This window comes from Uranotaenia lowii, chromosome 1 (assembly GCF_029784155.1).
Source record: "Uranotaenia lowii strain MFRU-FL chromosome 1, ASM2978415v1, whole genome shotgun sequence".
Lineage (NCBI taxonomy): Eukaryota > Metazoa > Arthropoda > Insecta > Diptera > Culicidae > Uranotaenia > Uranotaenia lowii.
In genome coordinates, this window is record NC_073691.1 from 155,485,094 (window position 1) to 155,502,164 (window position 17,071).

Sequence of the window (17,071 nt, forward strand, 5' to 3'; positions counted from 1 at the left end):
TTTGAAGGGAATCCTCTAATTAACACAAAAGCCAGACAGGAAGGACTAGGATAACCGAACGGGAATTTGGATGTTAGATCGAGAATTTATAATTGTGGATTCCACATGTTCCGGAACACTCTCACAATGGATGAAAAGCTAAGTATTTGAAAGTTGATAATACAAATCGTTTTAAAATTATGTAAATTACATTAACATGAGTATTTAACCTAAACATTGAAACTCAGAAATGGAACAAATTTCAGCTGCAAATTTTTTTTTCAAAAATTTTAAGAAATTTGATGGATTTTCACGACAGTTATTATCAAATTAAATCAAGTTTATGTTGATGAGTTTGCGAAATTGTTTGTTTAAAAGTCGAATGTTAGAGATGTTATGAAAAAAAAAAGTGCTGTTATTCAAGGCACATCCGTTAATCTCATCACTGGATTGTTAAACGAAACAGAAAAGTGCGATGCATGGGACACTTGAAATGTGAAAAAACGTTAGTGTGCATAAAATTCATTGATTAAATTCTAGGAAGACGAACACAAGATGTTTGGTGATAAGTTTCTCTATTAGATCAGCATCTGATCTAATTCAAATAGTGGGATGAGTACCTAATGGAAGTGCTTATTAGCTGATGCGGATTTTGTTTCTTGCACTATTCTTAATTTCCATCTGCCATTTGGATTCCAAATGAATTTTCGTGAAATGAGAATTATGTTGTGAAATATATCAAATTTTGTATGAAAGTGATAAAAGAATCGATAAAAAATCAAAATGGGAAACAAAGGTAAATAAGGCTATGATCATTTAGTTTCAAACAGTTTCAAACTTCTGTATTTTAAAAACTATTGATTTGATCGAAAAACTTTCTATGGAGGAAATGAAGGTGTTATTATGATATTTAATGTAAAAATATTTAAAAAATAATTTATCGTTGATGACAAGAAATACTCTTACTTTATTATAAAATATAATTTTTATCTTTGCACACTTTTTTCAGCCATGTATTGTTCTATTATTTTTACCACAGAAGCTAAACCTTTTCAAAATCATGATATTTTACACAAATTCATCTGTAAATATCAATTGGAATCTGGTTGGAACCTTTTCATGAGTAGGCATCTCGAAGAATATGACCTCTTAAATTCGGATTTAACATAAATTTCTTGGTCCATCAGAACACATCTGTCACATTGCGTAAAACCAGGTTGCACAGATTGCGATCCATGGAACTGCTAATTTTTAGTTAATTCCCGGGTGTCCACTTGACAGGCAACACTTTTTGCCTGTCGGAAACGGATTTACTGCATAGTTAAGAGGTCTGCATTCAGTTGTCCCCAATAACCATAAATTTTTTCCTATAGTTGAGATCAAGGGTTCCACTCCAATGCTTGGTTTGAATTTCGTAAGCATCCTAGAGTGGCTCCTTATACTTCTCAACCATCTGGACCACAAACAAATTCAGAAAAAATAAACAGTTCATGCGTTTTCAAGTAAAAAATAATGAATTTCCGAGGCGCAAAATGCGTATAAGCAAATTTGTGCAAAATTTTTTTTACCATGCCATTTTGCATCGTAAATATCTCAAACACACGTTAATTTAAAAATCTATCAAAAATGGGCAAGATAGTTCTTTTCATAACCAACACAACGCTTCTAAAGTTTTGCATATTCGAGCTCTAGTAACCTAGCTATCACCGAAATGAAGTGCCCGGATACTAAATGATCATAGCCTTAGTAGCGATCGCCGGTATTGAGAGGGTTTTTTTTTCTCATATCCATAGTACCTAATGCCAAACTGCAGTCTGGCAATGCTAAGCTTTCTGTGACCGTATCAGTTTCCTTTTTTGCAATTCCATGCACTTCCGAAAAAGTTATAAGAATGCTTCATTTTTTGACGTTGTAATTTAAATTTAAAGACAATAAAATTGCGATTAATATACATGTAGACATTCTTGACATGATTTTTAATTTTGAAAACTTATTGTTGTATCATATAGTCAAAGATCAATCAAGAACTTTTCTTGTTGATGATGACAAAAGTAGGAGAAAAAATATTTTTAACACGTGTGTTTATCAGTGTATGTATTTTTTTGCCGCTGAAATCATTTAGAGTTGAAAAATTCTAAGGATTTCGGTGCTATATGAATAATTTCTCTGCTTTTTCAAATCTTTTCAAAAGCGCAATGGCGCTATAACCATGGACGATGACCAGAGATGAAGGTACAAGGATCTAAAATCCAACAGTGTATAATGGTAAAAGAATTTTCTATAATTATTATATTGTTAAATTTTGGACTCTATGCAGAAAAACCTCATTTCCATCCCTTGAAGGAAGAATCGTAAGGCCCAACAACAAGGAGCATAGAAATATCTTAGCATCTATGCTCTCAACGAATAAATATCAAATGAACATGGGAACATATGGTATGGTTGTCCACGTTTCTTCCTCCCCTTGTTCCAGTCGTCTCTGCGTCCAATACTGCACAGTGGGCCCGGCCTTGATAAGATGGATAGTAAATGTATTTTTACTATTCATCGGGATGCTGACAAGATCTGGCTGTGTACGTATCATAAGCATAAGCATAAGCATGCTTAAATTTTTATTCGATTATACTTTTACTGCTTCAACTATTTCGAGTATTCTAAGTAAATTTTTATTTTTAACTTTGACATTTCCTTCATTGTCTGCAAATGTTTGGCCTATTTGGCGCAACTACTTAGGAATTTGACTGGCTGGAAATTCGAGCCAGCTCTTTAAACCAGTCATTTGGACTGTCTAGGGTAGACCTGCAACTGAGACTTGGGTGTTAAATGACCCAATACTCATTTGAGCTTGGAAATATGAGAATAAAGACACCAAAATAAGCTCAGAATCCCTAAAAAATGCATTTCAAGGCCAGAAAATACCCATTTTAAAGTTGTGATCTCAAATGTAACTCAGAATCCCCAAAAGAAAAGCTTCTAAATGCCAGAAAAAAACCCATTTTAAAGTTGTGATCCCAAATTATGCTCAGAATCCCTAAAAACGCTTTTAAAGGCCAGAGAAACCCATTTTAAAATTGTGATATCAAATTAAGCTCAGAATCCCAAAAAAAAAGCTTCTAAAAGCCAGAAAAACCCATCCTGAAGTTGTGATGCCAAATTAAGCTCAGAATCCCCATAAACGCTTCTAAAGTAGGGTTACCATATCCTTCAGCACCAAAAAGGGTACATTGATATCATGTTTCAAAATATTTAGGAGACACAGGAAAAATCTGGAAATTTAACTAGCTGGCAATTATGACTTTTCAAAAAATACGTTTAAAATTGAAAGTTATCGTTTTTAGTTTTTGTTAATTTTCTTGCAGATTTTTAGTGAAAAGTCAAAGGGCCATAGGATTATTCGAAAAGATAGAGATAAGAACATCGCAAACATTAGAAAATGTTGCATTTCAAAAAGAGTTCATGCTGTTGTGCTCTTTGCCACCTGTTTGAGCGCTTATTGCATATTCAAAGGCGCTTATTGCCTACACAGTATATTTCAACGCCTGGGAGAAACTTTTCTTAAAAGCGGTTTTAAAACTTTCGAAGCTGTTGTATTTTACTTATAGAAAAGTACTGCAAGCTTGTATTTAACGAAAAATTTAGGTTTTAAGCGATTTGTGATGCTTTCCATTTTAATTTATCGTTTGGTAAACTCAACAAAGTAGAGAAATCAGAGGTACCGTGCCATGAATGCATAAAGTACACATAGGAACACAAACTTAAGAACTTGAAAAAATAAGTTCGTTTCTCTGATAAAATGCCTTTCAACAAAAAAAAGAGTACATTCTGCAAGTTTTTACAAAAACAAGAGTACGCTCATTTCTCGAATTTTGAAAGGCTTTCAACAATGATTTTATTCCTGGAATATCTACACGGGAAAAAATAATTGTATGCAGAAAACCAAAGCTAAGTATTTTTAATTTATAGCTCATTTTTCATAATATGGAAAAAGATATCTTGCGATGGATTGCAATGCAAACTTAGTGCGTTAATTCGGTTATAACTTTGAGATCTTGAATCATTTTTAGGTAGGTAGCTAGGTACTTTAACGAGATTAAAGCTCAAAACTATGTTTAGATTAAAAAAAAAAAATAAGAATACTGATGTCAAAAGAAGGTATATATTTATTTCATTACATTGAACTTATATCTAGATCCAAATTGTTATTTCCATACTTTTCTAATGTTTTTTTTTCCATATTTTTTTTCTCAATGAACAGTGATAACTTGTTAAGTTTGTACCAAATTTTAATAAATTTGCAGTTCAAATCGTAAGGTATTTCTCCAGAAATAGTTATTTTTATTTATTGAAGACATTTCCACTTTTCACATATTTTCACGGGGTGTTTATATTTCTGTAAATCAGCTTTCTAGGACGAAGAACTAAGTAATCAGAGCATCAAGCGTCTGCACATAACGACCGTAGAATGTGAAATCAAGAAACTGATAGAGAACAAGCGCCAAGCTTAGAAAGTTTCGGGTGAGATCTATCCTATTTTTCTTATTTTAACTGTACACATCAAACATTACACTTTATAACCTAACCCTACATAATCATAAGAAGCGTTTGGCAGGGATCTCCACGCTTCATCCCTCCCTTGTTCCTGTATCTTTTGCGTTTTCATCACATGGTTGGCCTGGCCGTAGTGGTATCTGCAATGCATGTTCTATGTATCAGATACCATGTTGAAAAGAAAAATGTGAAACGCAAGTTTTTCATTTTCCAGGATGCATACAAGTTTTGGCCATGTTGGTGTTAGAAGAAGAAGAAGAAGAAGAAGAAAGAAGAGTACGCTCATTTCTCGATCGAAAAAGAGTACATTTACTCTTAAAAGAATACGTATGGTAACCCTATTCTAAAGGCCAAAAAACCTATTTTAAAGTTTTGATCCCAAATTAAACTCAGAATCCCAAAAAAAAACGCTTCTAAAGGCCAGAAAAACCCATTTTAAAGTTGTGATCCCAAATGAAGCTCCGAATCCCCAAAAAAGCTTCTAAAGGCCAGGAAAGCCATTTTAAAGTTGTGATATCAAATTAAGCTCAGAATCCCCAAAAAAAAGCTTTTAGAGGCAAGAAAAACCCATTTTAAAGTTGTGATCCTAAATTAAGCTCAGAATCCTCAAAAAACGCTTCTAAAGGCCAGAAAAACCCATTTTGAATTTGTGATCCCAAATTAAGCTCAGAATCCCCAAAAAGAACGCTTCTAAAGGCCAGAAATACCCATTTTAAAGTTGTGATCCCAAATTAAGCTCAGAATCCACAAAAAAACGATTCAAAAGGCCAGAAAATCCCATTTTGGAGTTGTGATCCCAAATTAAGCTCAGAATCCCCAAACACGCTTCTAAAGGCCAGAAAACCCAATTTTAAAGCTGTGATCCCAATTTAAGCTCAAAATCCCCAAGGAAAGGCCAGAAAATTATGGAGGGCATGGAGCGGTATGCTGCGAACAACGTCCAGATGATGCCCAAGGACGCGTTCTCCCTCAAAACGCCAGTGTTTTGCTTAATTCGAAGATACCTGACCTTCAGATGATCCCTCGGCACACCATATAACTATGAGGTCGATTCATTTGATGTTTCAAACAGCAAATATTAAGGCTTTAATTTAAGATAATTTTAAATTCTCAATTCGTTATTTACAAAGAAAATATTGTAGAACCTATGCAATCAAAAGTCGTCCAAAGACCATAACTGAGTGATACCGTGGTAACGCCTCTAGCTTAAGACTCGCGTTAAATTTTGCTTGTTTCGCCCCTTTACAGATACAACTCGGAAACGGCCAGCTTGAACGCTCTGCAGGATACCTCGCAAACGCTCTCCCTCCAAGTGGTTTCCTGTGAGCAGCGAGCGACTCGTGCCGAGGCAGACCTTCGAATCGAACGTGAACAACGCTCGGAGATGCTGAAGCGAGAAGTGGAACACAAGGAGCAAATCAGCCGGCTACAGGTGGATCTTCAACGTGCAGCGGATGAACTGAAGGTGATAGTGACGTTTCTGTAACGTTCATATCTCTAATACCTTTTTTGCATTCCTACAGGACCACAACCGCACCAGAACGGAGCTGGAAAAGCTGCGCCGCCAATGGGAAGAAGACCAGCGAACCCTGGAAGAGCTGGGGGTGCAACTAAGCATGAACAAGCTGCAGATATCGGATCTCAAGGAAAGGGCGGCACTCCATCAACAACAACTCAACAGCAGCCCCGGTGCTGAGGGAAACGCTTTGGACCCCGGAAGTAATGCTGGGGGAAACGGTTCCTGGACCCCGGATGGTGTGGTTTCCAGCTGCCGAAGCTGTGAGAAAGAGTTCAGCATCACCCGCCGGAAACACCACTGTCGCAATTGTGGCAAAATATTCTGCTCCAGCTGTTCGGAGCACGTGGCTGTGATACCGGGAGATGCGGCCAGCGCCAAAAAACCGGTCCGAGTTTGCGACGGTTGCTGGCAGAAGTTGGCATGCACCGTGGCACCAAACAACAAGTAAGATATTTAGGAAGCAGATGATACCTTTACATTAAGGTTAGCGAAATGTTACGAGTAATTATGTCAAGCATGTAGAGATGCTTCCAAAAGTTGAGTAGGAAATATTTAACACTTGTTAAAGCTTTTTAACTGAAGCGAGCTGCTGAGTAGAGAGAAAATTAAATCTGTCGATGCCTTAACGACTTCAGTTAACACGAACATTTAAAAAACTTAAGTAAGATTACAGAGGAGACAATTTTAAACAGAATCGATTACGGACGTTGATTGTTTTATATGATGGATAATACTTTATAACGACATTCTGAAAAATCTAGCCAAGATGAATATTTATTTTCAAATAAAAAAAAACTAACAAATGAAACGGTTTCAAAAAGAAGTAACTCCTTTTTATTACGATGACCGCCCAAAAACATTCATTATGCCAATAGAAAAAGGAAAATATTTTTATCGGAATACTATCACGATTAAACGGGTGGTCAGAATGAAGTGATAGTTTGGATAATTATTATAGTAAAAATATGCTCCACAGCGTCATCAGTCGTCCCGGCCCTGAGTTCGTCTGCGGCGAAGGGGTCTCCAACCTGTGAATAAATTCCTGCCTGACCAACTACCTGTTCGGAACTTCGTGTTTCTGCTATGACGTCATCGCCTTCACGGAAACATGGCTGAATGACCGCACACTATCAAGTCAGATCTTCGGCCCTGATTACGTAATGTTCCGCTGTGACCGCAACAGAAAAAGGTCCAGCAGAGGCGAGGTGCTACTTGCCGTGAAGTCGAATCTCCCAGCGCAGCTCATCGACAACAATTCCTGGTGGGATCTGGAACTTGTATGGATTTGATTGATCTTGTAGACCGAAAATAGTACGTATGTGTACTGTACCTTCCACCCAACCCCCTGGCAACTTGACAGTTCGGTCGAGTTTCGTGTGTCTGTTTCAAAATCGCAGATGTCGCATGTGTGCCGCTTGTTCACATACTTTTCGAGTCTTGGATATGGAAAGGGCTCACTATTAAATGTGGTGCGAATCAGGCAAATTCATAACTTTCGAATGAACAAAAAAAAGTTTTAACCGAAATTGTTAATCTTATTCAATATTATACCGATTTATATATTGTGTAGGAACAGTATTTCTATAAAAAGGCAAAAGTTCTGCTATAATATGATTGTTTTGTCATTTTAAAATGTTCATATGCAACGCAGCTTATGGCAATCACCTAATGATTGATGTGGTAATGTTGTATTTTACTTTTATTGTGCTTGAATGTCTTCAACAGTTTCGGTGGAAGGTAAACTTGTCCCAAAAACTGCCGGATATCAGTAATTTATTTAAAGCAGTCCAGAACTTTTATACCTTTTGTAGGACGCACAAATTAACGCTCTACTTGTTTTCTTGGACTAAAATTTTGAAAACAGATTCACTTCACATAAAACATAGCATAAAGTTCCATATTCAAAACTTGTTTTTAGTTATTGAATCAGTTTCAGAAAACATATTTCAATATGGGTCCTTCCGACATGTTAAGTAGCTCGATTTTCGATTTGACAGAACCAGAGAACCAGAAAAAACTGGCACACGCGATTTGTATGGGAAACGTCAAGTTGCCAGGGGGTTGCTTCCACCCTATGTTACCCTCGCTGAGTCGTTTTTCACGCTGCATCTTCGAAGTTAGTTCCTTCTGCGTTACAGTAGATGACTTACTTTCATTGGCGACTTCAATATGCCCGGTTTGAAGTGATGCACGCTCTACTTTTTCGGTGCCTTCAAACATCATATTGGAATCCCTGAGTGCAGCAACCTTGCGCCAGATTAACGACGTGGTGAACGAATACGGTCGTACGCTGGACCTCTGCTTTGCCAATGATGGACCTCGTTTGCCTATCATCGAATTCGCTCCTGCGCCGCTTGTTAAAGTAATCTCACATTGTTATAGTTCCATTTCGGATGTTAGTCTTTCTCATCGTTGATCGATGATTGTTTGAGCTGTCAAATGATTGAGAATAATAAAACCTCCTTGAGGAGAAAGTCTGATTCCTTCTGGTTTGAGACACCATCCTAAACGCACGTATTTTATTTAGTGGTGACGAGACAAAAGGATTTTGAAGAAGTGTAGAAGTTTTAAGTGGAAGTTTTTTAAACAAGTTTTTTTTTCGCTCTGACGATTCCACCGATTGGTTAAGCAAAAGAGTAAGAATTCTATTTGTTTAATGCGTCCGTGAACGTGACAAATAGTGAAACATAAATTGATTTAAAGCTATAATCCAATTCAATTGTGTGCCCAGTCTTTTGTTTGAGAATAATAGAGATTACAAAAGATTTATTAGCAGCTATTATAATATTATTTCTTTTGTGTTTTTTCTCTCCTGCAGGATACAGCGGCGGTTAAGGAGGGAGAACCAAAATAAGGTGTTTTGGAAATCGGAAGTTCCGTTCAGTGGTGGCAATTAAAACGTAAGAGGCCTGGCAAGGAGATATTGAGAACACCGGAAGTTGGCCATTTTGAAAGCGTGTGGCCGTGTAGGTGCAGATAAGGAGCTCTGCTGAAGAGGTAAAAGTTTTACCGATAGATCGCTTGGTAGTTTTCGGCTTTCGTTGACTAAACTGGTGGTGGTAGCCAGAATATTTCGAGCAACAGCGACACCATTTCAATCGATAGAGTAAGGTGGTTCAAAGGTTAATTGGTGAGTAGAAAGTTTTTTTTCTTTCTTCAAGTTTTGACAATTATATTGAGTGGTAATTGATTAGATGGCGAATATCGTTGGTTCCATCGAGGCGTATGTCCCCGGAACTTCTTTCACGAACTATGCGGAACGTTTATGTTATTTTTTTGATTATAACAAGGTACCAGAAGAGCAAAAAAAGTCTCTTTTTATTACCTTGAGTGGATCAACGGTTTTCGAAGAATTGAAATTGTTGTATCCATCAAGTAATATTGTGGATCTTGCGTACAATGACATCATTAAAAAGCTCAAGGAACGTTTCGATAGAGTTGATAATGAGATGATGCAGCGTTATAAGTTCAATACTCGAGTTCAAGGCTCAGATGAGTCATCAGAAAATTTTCTGTTGGCTTTGAAACTCCAAGCTGAGTTTTGCGATTTTGGGGCTTTCAAGGAAACTGCGATTCGCGACCGTATAGTTGTTGGCATTCGGGATAAAGATCTACAATACAAACTACTCAATGAGGATAATTTAACCTTACAAATGGCAGAGAAAATGCTAGTAAATAGAGAGCTAGCCGGTAGTAGGGCCAAGTTGCTTCGGTCAGAAATAGACTAGGTCGTCGAGAACAATTCATGAACAGGAACGAAGGGAAAGGAGAACGGTATAATAGGGACAGAAGTAGGAGTGCAAATCGTTTTCGTATGGGTTGGAGGAAACGCAACAACAGCAGGGAAGGATTTGATTTGAATCGACATTCTGGTTTAATTTGCAACTCTTGTGGAGAGCGTGGTCATATAAAGCGGAATTGTCCGGAGCGAGCAAAGGACGTTTCGAGATCAGTTAAACATTTGAACAGTAATCCATCTTCTTCTTCACAAATTAGCAGTTATTTTGAACGTCTTCGAGCAGATCTTCATTCCTCCTCTGATGATGATGATGATAACGATTCAGGTGAATTTTGTTGCATGATGGTATCGTCAAAAACTGTTAACAAACCTTGTCTCCTGAATGTATGTATTGATGGGAAAAGTTTCAAATTCGAGGTCGATAGTGGTTCGGCGGTAACAGTGATGAATAATTCGACATTTTTTCGTTTTTCGAAAAAGAAATTAAAAAGTTGCAATAAAAATTTGATATCTGTGGATGGATCAAAATTGGATGTTCTTGGCAAAGCTTCTGTGGACGTATCTTGTCAAGGGTTGAACAAAACGTTAGAACTTTTGATTATAAAAAGTAATTTTGAATTTACACCTTTATTAGGACGTGATTGGCTCGACATATTTTTCCCAAAATGGAGAGAAAATGCCTTTCAAATTGGAAGTGTAAAAAAAGTTACCTTTTCAGATGATCGTGAAAGTACGTTGTCTAAAATTAAAAATAAATATATTACAATTTTTCAAAAGGATTTATCAACACCTATAAATCATTTTGTGGCTGATCTTGTATTGAAAGATGATCAACCAGTTTTTAAAAGAGCATATGAAGTACCTTTCAGACTGCGTGACAAAGTTGTGGAGCATCTAAATAAATTAGAAGTTGAAAAGGTTATCGAACCAGTTAAAACAAGTGAATGGGCTTCACCGGTAATTGCAGTGGCAAAAAAGAATGGTGAAATAAGACTTGTTATAGATTGTAAAGTCTCGATAAATAAACTAATTATTCCCAACTCATATCCTTTACCTGTGGCGCAAGATCTTTTTGCCAAATTATCTGGTTCGACGGTTTTTACTTCACTGGATTTAGAAGGTGCTTATACTCAGCTTCTGTTGAGTGAAAAATCCAAACGGTTTATGGTGATTAATACCATTAAAGGTCTTTACCAATACAATAGATTGCCTCAAGGAGTATCTTCAAGCGCAGCTATCTTCCAACATGTTATGGAACAAATTTTGAAAAATTTAGACAATGTATCGGTTTATTTAGATGATATTTTAATTTCCGGAAAGAGTTTGGAAGATTGCAAATCTAAAGTTTTGATGGTACTTGATAGATTAGAGGAATTCAATGTAAAAGTGAATTGGTCCAAATGTCGATTTTTTGTGGACAAACTTCCGTACTTAGGACATGTTTTAACAGCGAATGGATTACTGCCGTGTCCTGAAAAATTAGCAACTATTAAAAATGCTAGTGTACCAAAGAACGTGACGGAGCTTAAATCATTTTTAGGTTTGATCAATTATTATTCTAAATTTCTATCAAAATTATCAACAAAACTTCACATTCTCTACAATTTATTAAGAAAAGATGTTAAGTTTGAATGGACGAGCCAATGTTCTAAGGTTTTCGAGGAGGTGAAGCATCAACTGATGAATGCAAAGTTTTTGGAATATTATGATCCTCAGAAACCTTTAGTTGTGGTGACAGATGCTTCTGGTTATGGAATTGGAGGAGTAATTGCACATGTTATTAATGGTGTGGAAAAACCAGTTTGTTTTACTTCATTTACGTTGAGCTCTGCTCAAATGAAGTACCCAATTCTACATCTTGAGGCTCTTGCGTTGGTTTATACAATAAAAAAATTTCACAAATTTTTATATGGGCAGAAGTTTAGCATCTATACTGATCATAAGCCATTAATTGGTATCTTTGGGAAAAGTGGTAAAAATTCTATTTATGTAACTCGTATTCAAAGGTACATTCTAGAACTTTCTATATATGACTTCGAAATCTATTACAGACCTTCATCTAATATGGGCAACGCAGATTTCTGTTCTAGATTCCCCTTACAACAATCGATACCTAAGGATTATGATCCAGATTTTATTAAAAGTTTGAATTTTTCTGAAAGTTGTCCGGTGGATTTTAACGTAATACAAACAGAAACACAAAATGATAAATTTTTGAAAACAATTATAAAATTCATTAAAGACGGATGGCCGGATAAAGTTGAAAAAGATTTTAAAGACGCATATGCAAATAAGGAGGATTTAGAATTGATTGAAAATTGTGTACTTTACAAAGATCGAGTAGTTGTACCAGCATCTTTGAAAAATAATATTTTAAAGCTTTTACATATGAATCATGTCGGAATCACCAAAATGAAGCAAATTACTAGAAGGAGTGTTTTTTGGTTCAAGATAAATGTGGATATAGAGCAGTATGTCAAAAAGTGTGAGACTTGTGCTAAATTGTCAAATTTTTCAAACAAAGTTGTTAAGCCATGGAAACCAACCTTGAAGCCGTTTAGTAGAATTCATGCGGATTTTTTTTTATTTGGAGCAGCAGATGTATTTGTTGATAGTAGACAGCCATACTAAATGGTTGGAAGTTTATTTAATGAAATATGGCACAGATGCTGGGAAAGTAATTAAAAAGTTTATCAAGTTTTTCTCAACTTTTGGACTTGCAGATGTTGTAGTGACGGACAATGGTCCCCCGTTCAATTCTTTGCTTTTTGTAAAGTTTTTAGAAAAACAGGGTGTTTTGGTTTTGAAAAGCCCTCCTTATAACCCTCAAAGCAATGGACAGGCTGAGAGGATGGTTCGGACGGTGAAAGATACCCTTAAAAAATTTCTGCTAGAACCTGAGTTAAGATCTCTCGACAAAGAAGATCGATTAGAGTTGTTTTTATTCAATTATAGAGATACTTGCACATCAATTGATAATGAATCACCGTTCGATAAAGTTTTTAAATATAAACCAAAGACAATCATTGATTTGCTTCATCCTAAACACCGATACAAAAATAAACTACAGGGTAATGAAGAACCGGTAAACATAAATGAAAATTATAAATCTGATGAAAGTGAACTGTTCGACAGTTTCAGAAATCTGATTCAAGGAGACAAGGTCTATTATAAAAATCCTAAAAAGCATGAAATAGAAAAATGGGTTGAAGCAAAATACATTAAAAGAGTTTCTAAAAATATATTCCAGGTCGCCGTTGGAGGGATCACTGTGAACGCTCACAGAAATCAGTTGAAGTTATTTCCAGCAAGGAAGATTAAAAGCAACGTAATGACTTCTTTCGGGAGAGAAGGAAAGCGTCCAAGGGTGGTGTCTGAGGACGATGACGATGAGGACGGACCGTTCAGAGGATTCCCAGACCCCTTGATGCCGCCAAGGAAAAGAAAAAGCGATGAAGAAAATCCAATCTTGAGGAGATCGGAACGGTTGAGAAAAACTAAAATTGATAAGGATTTTGTGTATAATGTGAATTGAGGTGGCAAATTATTGTAAATCTTACGTTAAGCTTAATGATAATCCTTGAATTTGAATTTGAATTTGTAGTTTTTTTCTATTAAAATAATGTGAATTTAATTAATAACTTAAGAAGCGAGAATTGTTATAGTTCCATTTCGGATGTTAGTCTTTCTCATCGTTGATCGATGATTGTTTGAGCTGTCAAATGATTGAGAATAATAAAACCTCCTTGAGGAGGAAGTCTGATTCCTTCTGGTTTGAGACACCATCCTAAACGCACGTCACGTATTTTATTTACACATCAGTGTCCTTAATCTGGAACAAACGATAATCAAAGCATGATGAACACTCATAATCAACACTGTGAAGCCATTGACTTTACAACATATGTATGTTTGTAGGCATGGGTGCACGGATTCGCCGCAGTTTTACCGAAGTATGAAGTATGAGACCTCTGCATTCTTTAGATTTTCAAATCGGCATAGTGTGTCATACCCGGCACCATAGCTTCGTGTCATTTGTTGTGTTTTAATGTTTTTTTTACACGGCTTTGTTTACACGGTTTTCGGAAATCAATACGGTTTTTTACACGGATTTCGCGAATTAACACGGTTTTTGAGAGAAAATAGTCTTTTTCAAAGGAAAACACTAAGAATCTATTTGTAGTTGGGAAAATCTTAGATCTGATACTAAGAACGTGATACATGAGGCCCGAGACCTGAAACCTGAGACCAGCGACCTGAGACCTGATAGCTGAGATCTGAGACCTGAGACATGAGACCTGAGACTTGAGACCTGACATATGAGACCTGAGATCTGAACATGAGACATGAGATCTGAGACCTGAGACATGAGGTATCTTGTCTCTAGTCTCATATCTCATGTCTCATGCCTCAGGTCTCATATCTCATGTCTCAGGTCTCAGGTGTCATGTCTCATGTCTCATGCCTCAGGTCTCAGGTCTCAAGTCTCATGTCTCGTGTCACAGATCTCGAGTCTCATATTTCAGGGTTTAAGTTCTTGTCTCATGTCTCAGGTCTCATGTCTTATGTCTCATATTTCAGGTCTCAAGTTTCATGTCTCAGGTCCCAAGTCTCACGTCTCAGGTCTCAGGTGTCATGTCTCAAGTCTCAAATCTCAAGTCTCAGGTCTCAGGTGTCATGTCGAAAGTCTCAGGTCTCAGGTATCAGTTCTCAGGTCTCATGCCTCAATAGTCAGGTCTCAAGTCTCATGCACCAGTTCGCAGGTCTCATGTTTCAAGTCTAAAATCTCAAGTCTCAGGTCTTCAATATTTTGTTTACACGGTTTTCCGCAATTAGCACGGTTTCGGGAATTAGCACGGTTTTTTTACATGGTTTTCTGAAATTAACACGGTTTTTTGCACGGTTTTTTAACGCTGTACTTTTACTGTATTTTGTGTCGCTGTTTGCGTTTATTCTGGAATAGTAACCTCCTAAACCAGTTAGAAATTAAAATCTACAATTTTATAAATTTTCACAGGTATTCAGGCATCCGTGTATATACTTGGTCAGTTTGCAGATGATTGATCATTCTGATATATAGACTGATAATTTTCAAAATTTTTCAATAACATAATTTGAAATCTTATCTTGTAACCACACTTCTAAAGTACCTTACCTGAAACCTATCTTTAGCTTCCCAGAAAACTACTCAAAACTGATTTCTTATTACCACTTCATTTAAAAGGAACTTTTTTCCCTTTCCCGCGTAAACCACTAATCTCCCAAATAAAGGGTGATACGGTCAAAATTTGGTCAAGGAAAAACGCGTGTAAATCGGTGAAATCGTTCATTTAAAAAATCAAATTAAATTTCTTTTTCAAGTTTAATTAGTATAAAATTCAGAAAAAATTATTCAGTTAGGCTTCCGCTTTTCCAAATCCGAATTGTTGGGCCTTACGCTTAACCCCTGCCATCAGATTTTGTACAGCCACCTTGTCCACCTTCTTCGACACAGAAAGCCAGTTTGCTTTGAACTGCTGCTCGTCCTTAGCAGTTTTTTGGCCTTCTTTAGGTTCCGCTTGACAATAGCCCAGTATTTCTCAATTGAGCGGAGCTCTGGCGTGTTGGGAGGGTTCTTGTCCTTGGGAACCACCTGCACGTTGTTGGCGGCGTACCACCTCATGGCTTTTTTACCGTAATGGCGAGATGCCAAATCCGGCCAAAACAGTACGGAACAAACGTGTTTCTTCAGGAAAGGCAGCAGACGTTTATTCAAACACTCTTTCACGTAAATTTCTTTGTTGACAGTCCCGAAAGTTTTGAAAATGCTGCTTTTCAAGCCACTGGTACAGATGGCTTGCCAAACCAGATATTTCTTCGCCAACTTTGACAGTTTCATGTGCTTGAAAATATCTGCTACCTTTCCCCTTCCCTTTGCCGTATAAAACTCCTGTTCCGGAAGCTGCTTGTAGTCGGCTTTGACGAAGGTTTCGTCGTCCATTACCACGCAGTCAAACTTCGTGTACAGTCTCCGGGATCGCGCTTTGGCCGTCGTATTTTGTTTATCATCGCGATTTGGAGTCACTACCTTCTTGTAAGTCGATAATCCGGCTCGTTTTTTGGCTCGATGCACGGTTGTAGACGATACACCCAGCTTATTTGCGGCATCTCGGAGAGAGAGGTTAGGGTTTTGCTTGAAACTGTCGGCAACTCTCTTTGTCGTCTCAGCGGCATCCGGTTTTCGATTTCCCCCCGATCTAGACTTCCCGGCTGTCGACAAACGTTCTCCAAACACTTTAATTACATTTGTAACGGTTGATTTGGCAACTTTTAGCGATCTTGCCAGCTTTGCGTGCGAGTAGCTCGTATTTTCGCGATGCGCGAGCAAAATTTTGATACGCTGCTTTTCTTCCTTGGACGGCATTTTGACAATTGAAGAGTGAATTCCATAATCAAAATATGTTTTCAGATTTTTATCGCCGTCATAACTATGTTATAATATTTTAATGGCATTTCGGCGAGATGAACTCTAGTAGAATGAAATTGAAAGATAGGAAATGATAGGTGAATAGTTAAAGCTAGGGCGCTTTTGGAGAAGAAACAAAGGTGGTTTTTGAAAATGTAAGTCTAGGGCATGTGGGAGAAAGTTCAAACAAACCGGTGAATCTTTGCTCGGCAACGGTTAATTCTTTATGGGAGGCGAAGCAATCGCAGCTCCCATACAGAATCGACCCGATGGATTAGATGTGTACCTACACACCTAATCGAGCAAAAATTCAACCGACCAGCGACTTACTGAACAATCTCGAAGGGTAGTTCAATATGTGAAACAACAGAGTAGCAAAAACTACCTAGCGAGACCCGAAAAACAGCACACATCGCTAGATCTGTATGCGCCTTCGAGATTGTTCAGTAAGTCGCTGGTCGGTTGAATTTTTGCTCGATTAGGTGTGTAGGTACACATCTAATCCATCGGGTTGATTCTGTATGGGAGCTGCGATTGCTTCGCCTCCCATAAAGAATTAATCGTTGCCGAGCAAAGATTCAACCGATTAGTTTGAGCTTTCTCCCACATGCCCTAGACTTACATTTTCAAAAACCACCTTTCAATGTTTCTTCTCCAAAAGCGCCCTAGCTTTAACTATTCACCTATCATTTCCTATCTTTCAATTTCATTCTACTAGAGTTCATCTCGTCGAAATGCCACTAAAATATTATAAAATAATCAAAATAGGAGCAACACTCTACACACTCACACCTTCAAAATTAGCGGTGTTCAGATTTTTGAATGTAAAATTGAAAAAAAA

The 17,071-nt window shown here is 37.2% G+C and overlaps 1 protein-coding gene across 4 annotated transcripts in view; it reads left to right on the forward strand.

Annotated features, from left to right (window-relative positions):
• Positions 1 to 6,841, forward strand: part of LOC129740625 (protein RUFY3) — a 114,712-nt gene extending 107,871 nt beyond the window's left edge. For 2 of the 4 annotated variants that reach the window (XM_055732356.1, XM_055732355.1), the window contains 2 exons: positions 5,776 to 5,992; positions 6,051 to 6,841. In XM_055732356.1, the coding sequence (XP_055588331.1) occupies positions 5,776 to 5,992; positions 6,051 to 6,494 (661 nt within the window). In that variant the 3' untranslated portion in view covers positions 6,495 to 6,841. The remainder of the gene's footprint in view (positions 1 to 5,775; positions 5,993 to 6,050) is intronic. The other 2 variants (XM_055732354.1, XM_055732357.1) reach the window with 1 other exon arrangement.
• The last annotated feature ends 10,230 nt before the right edge of the window (positions 6,842 to 17,071 follow it).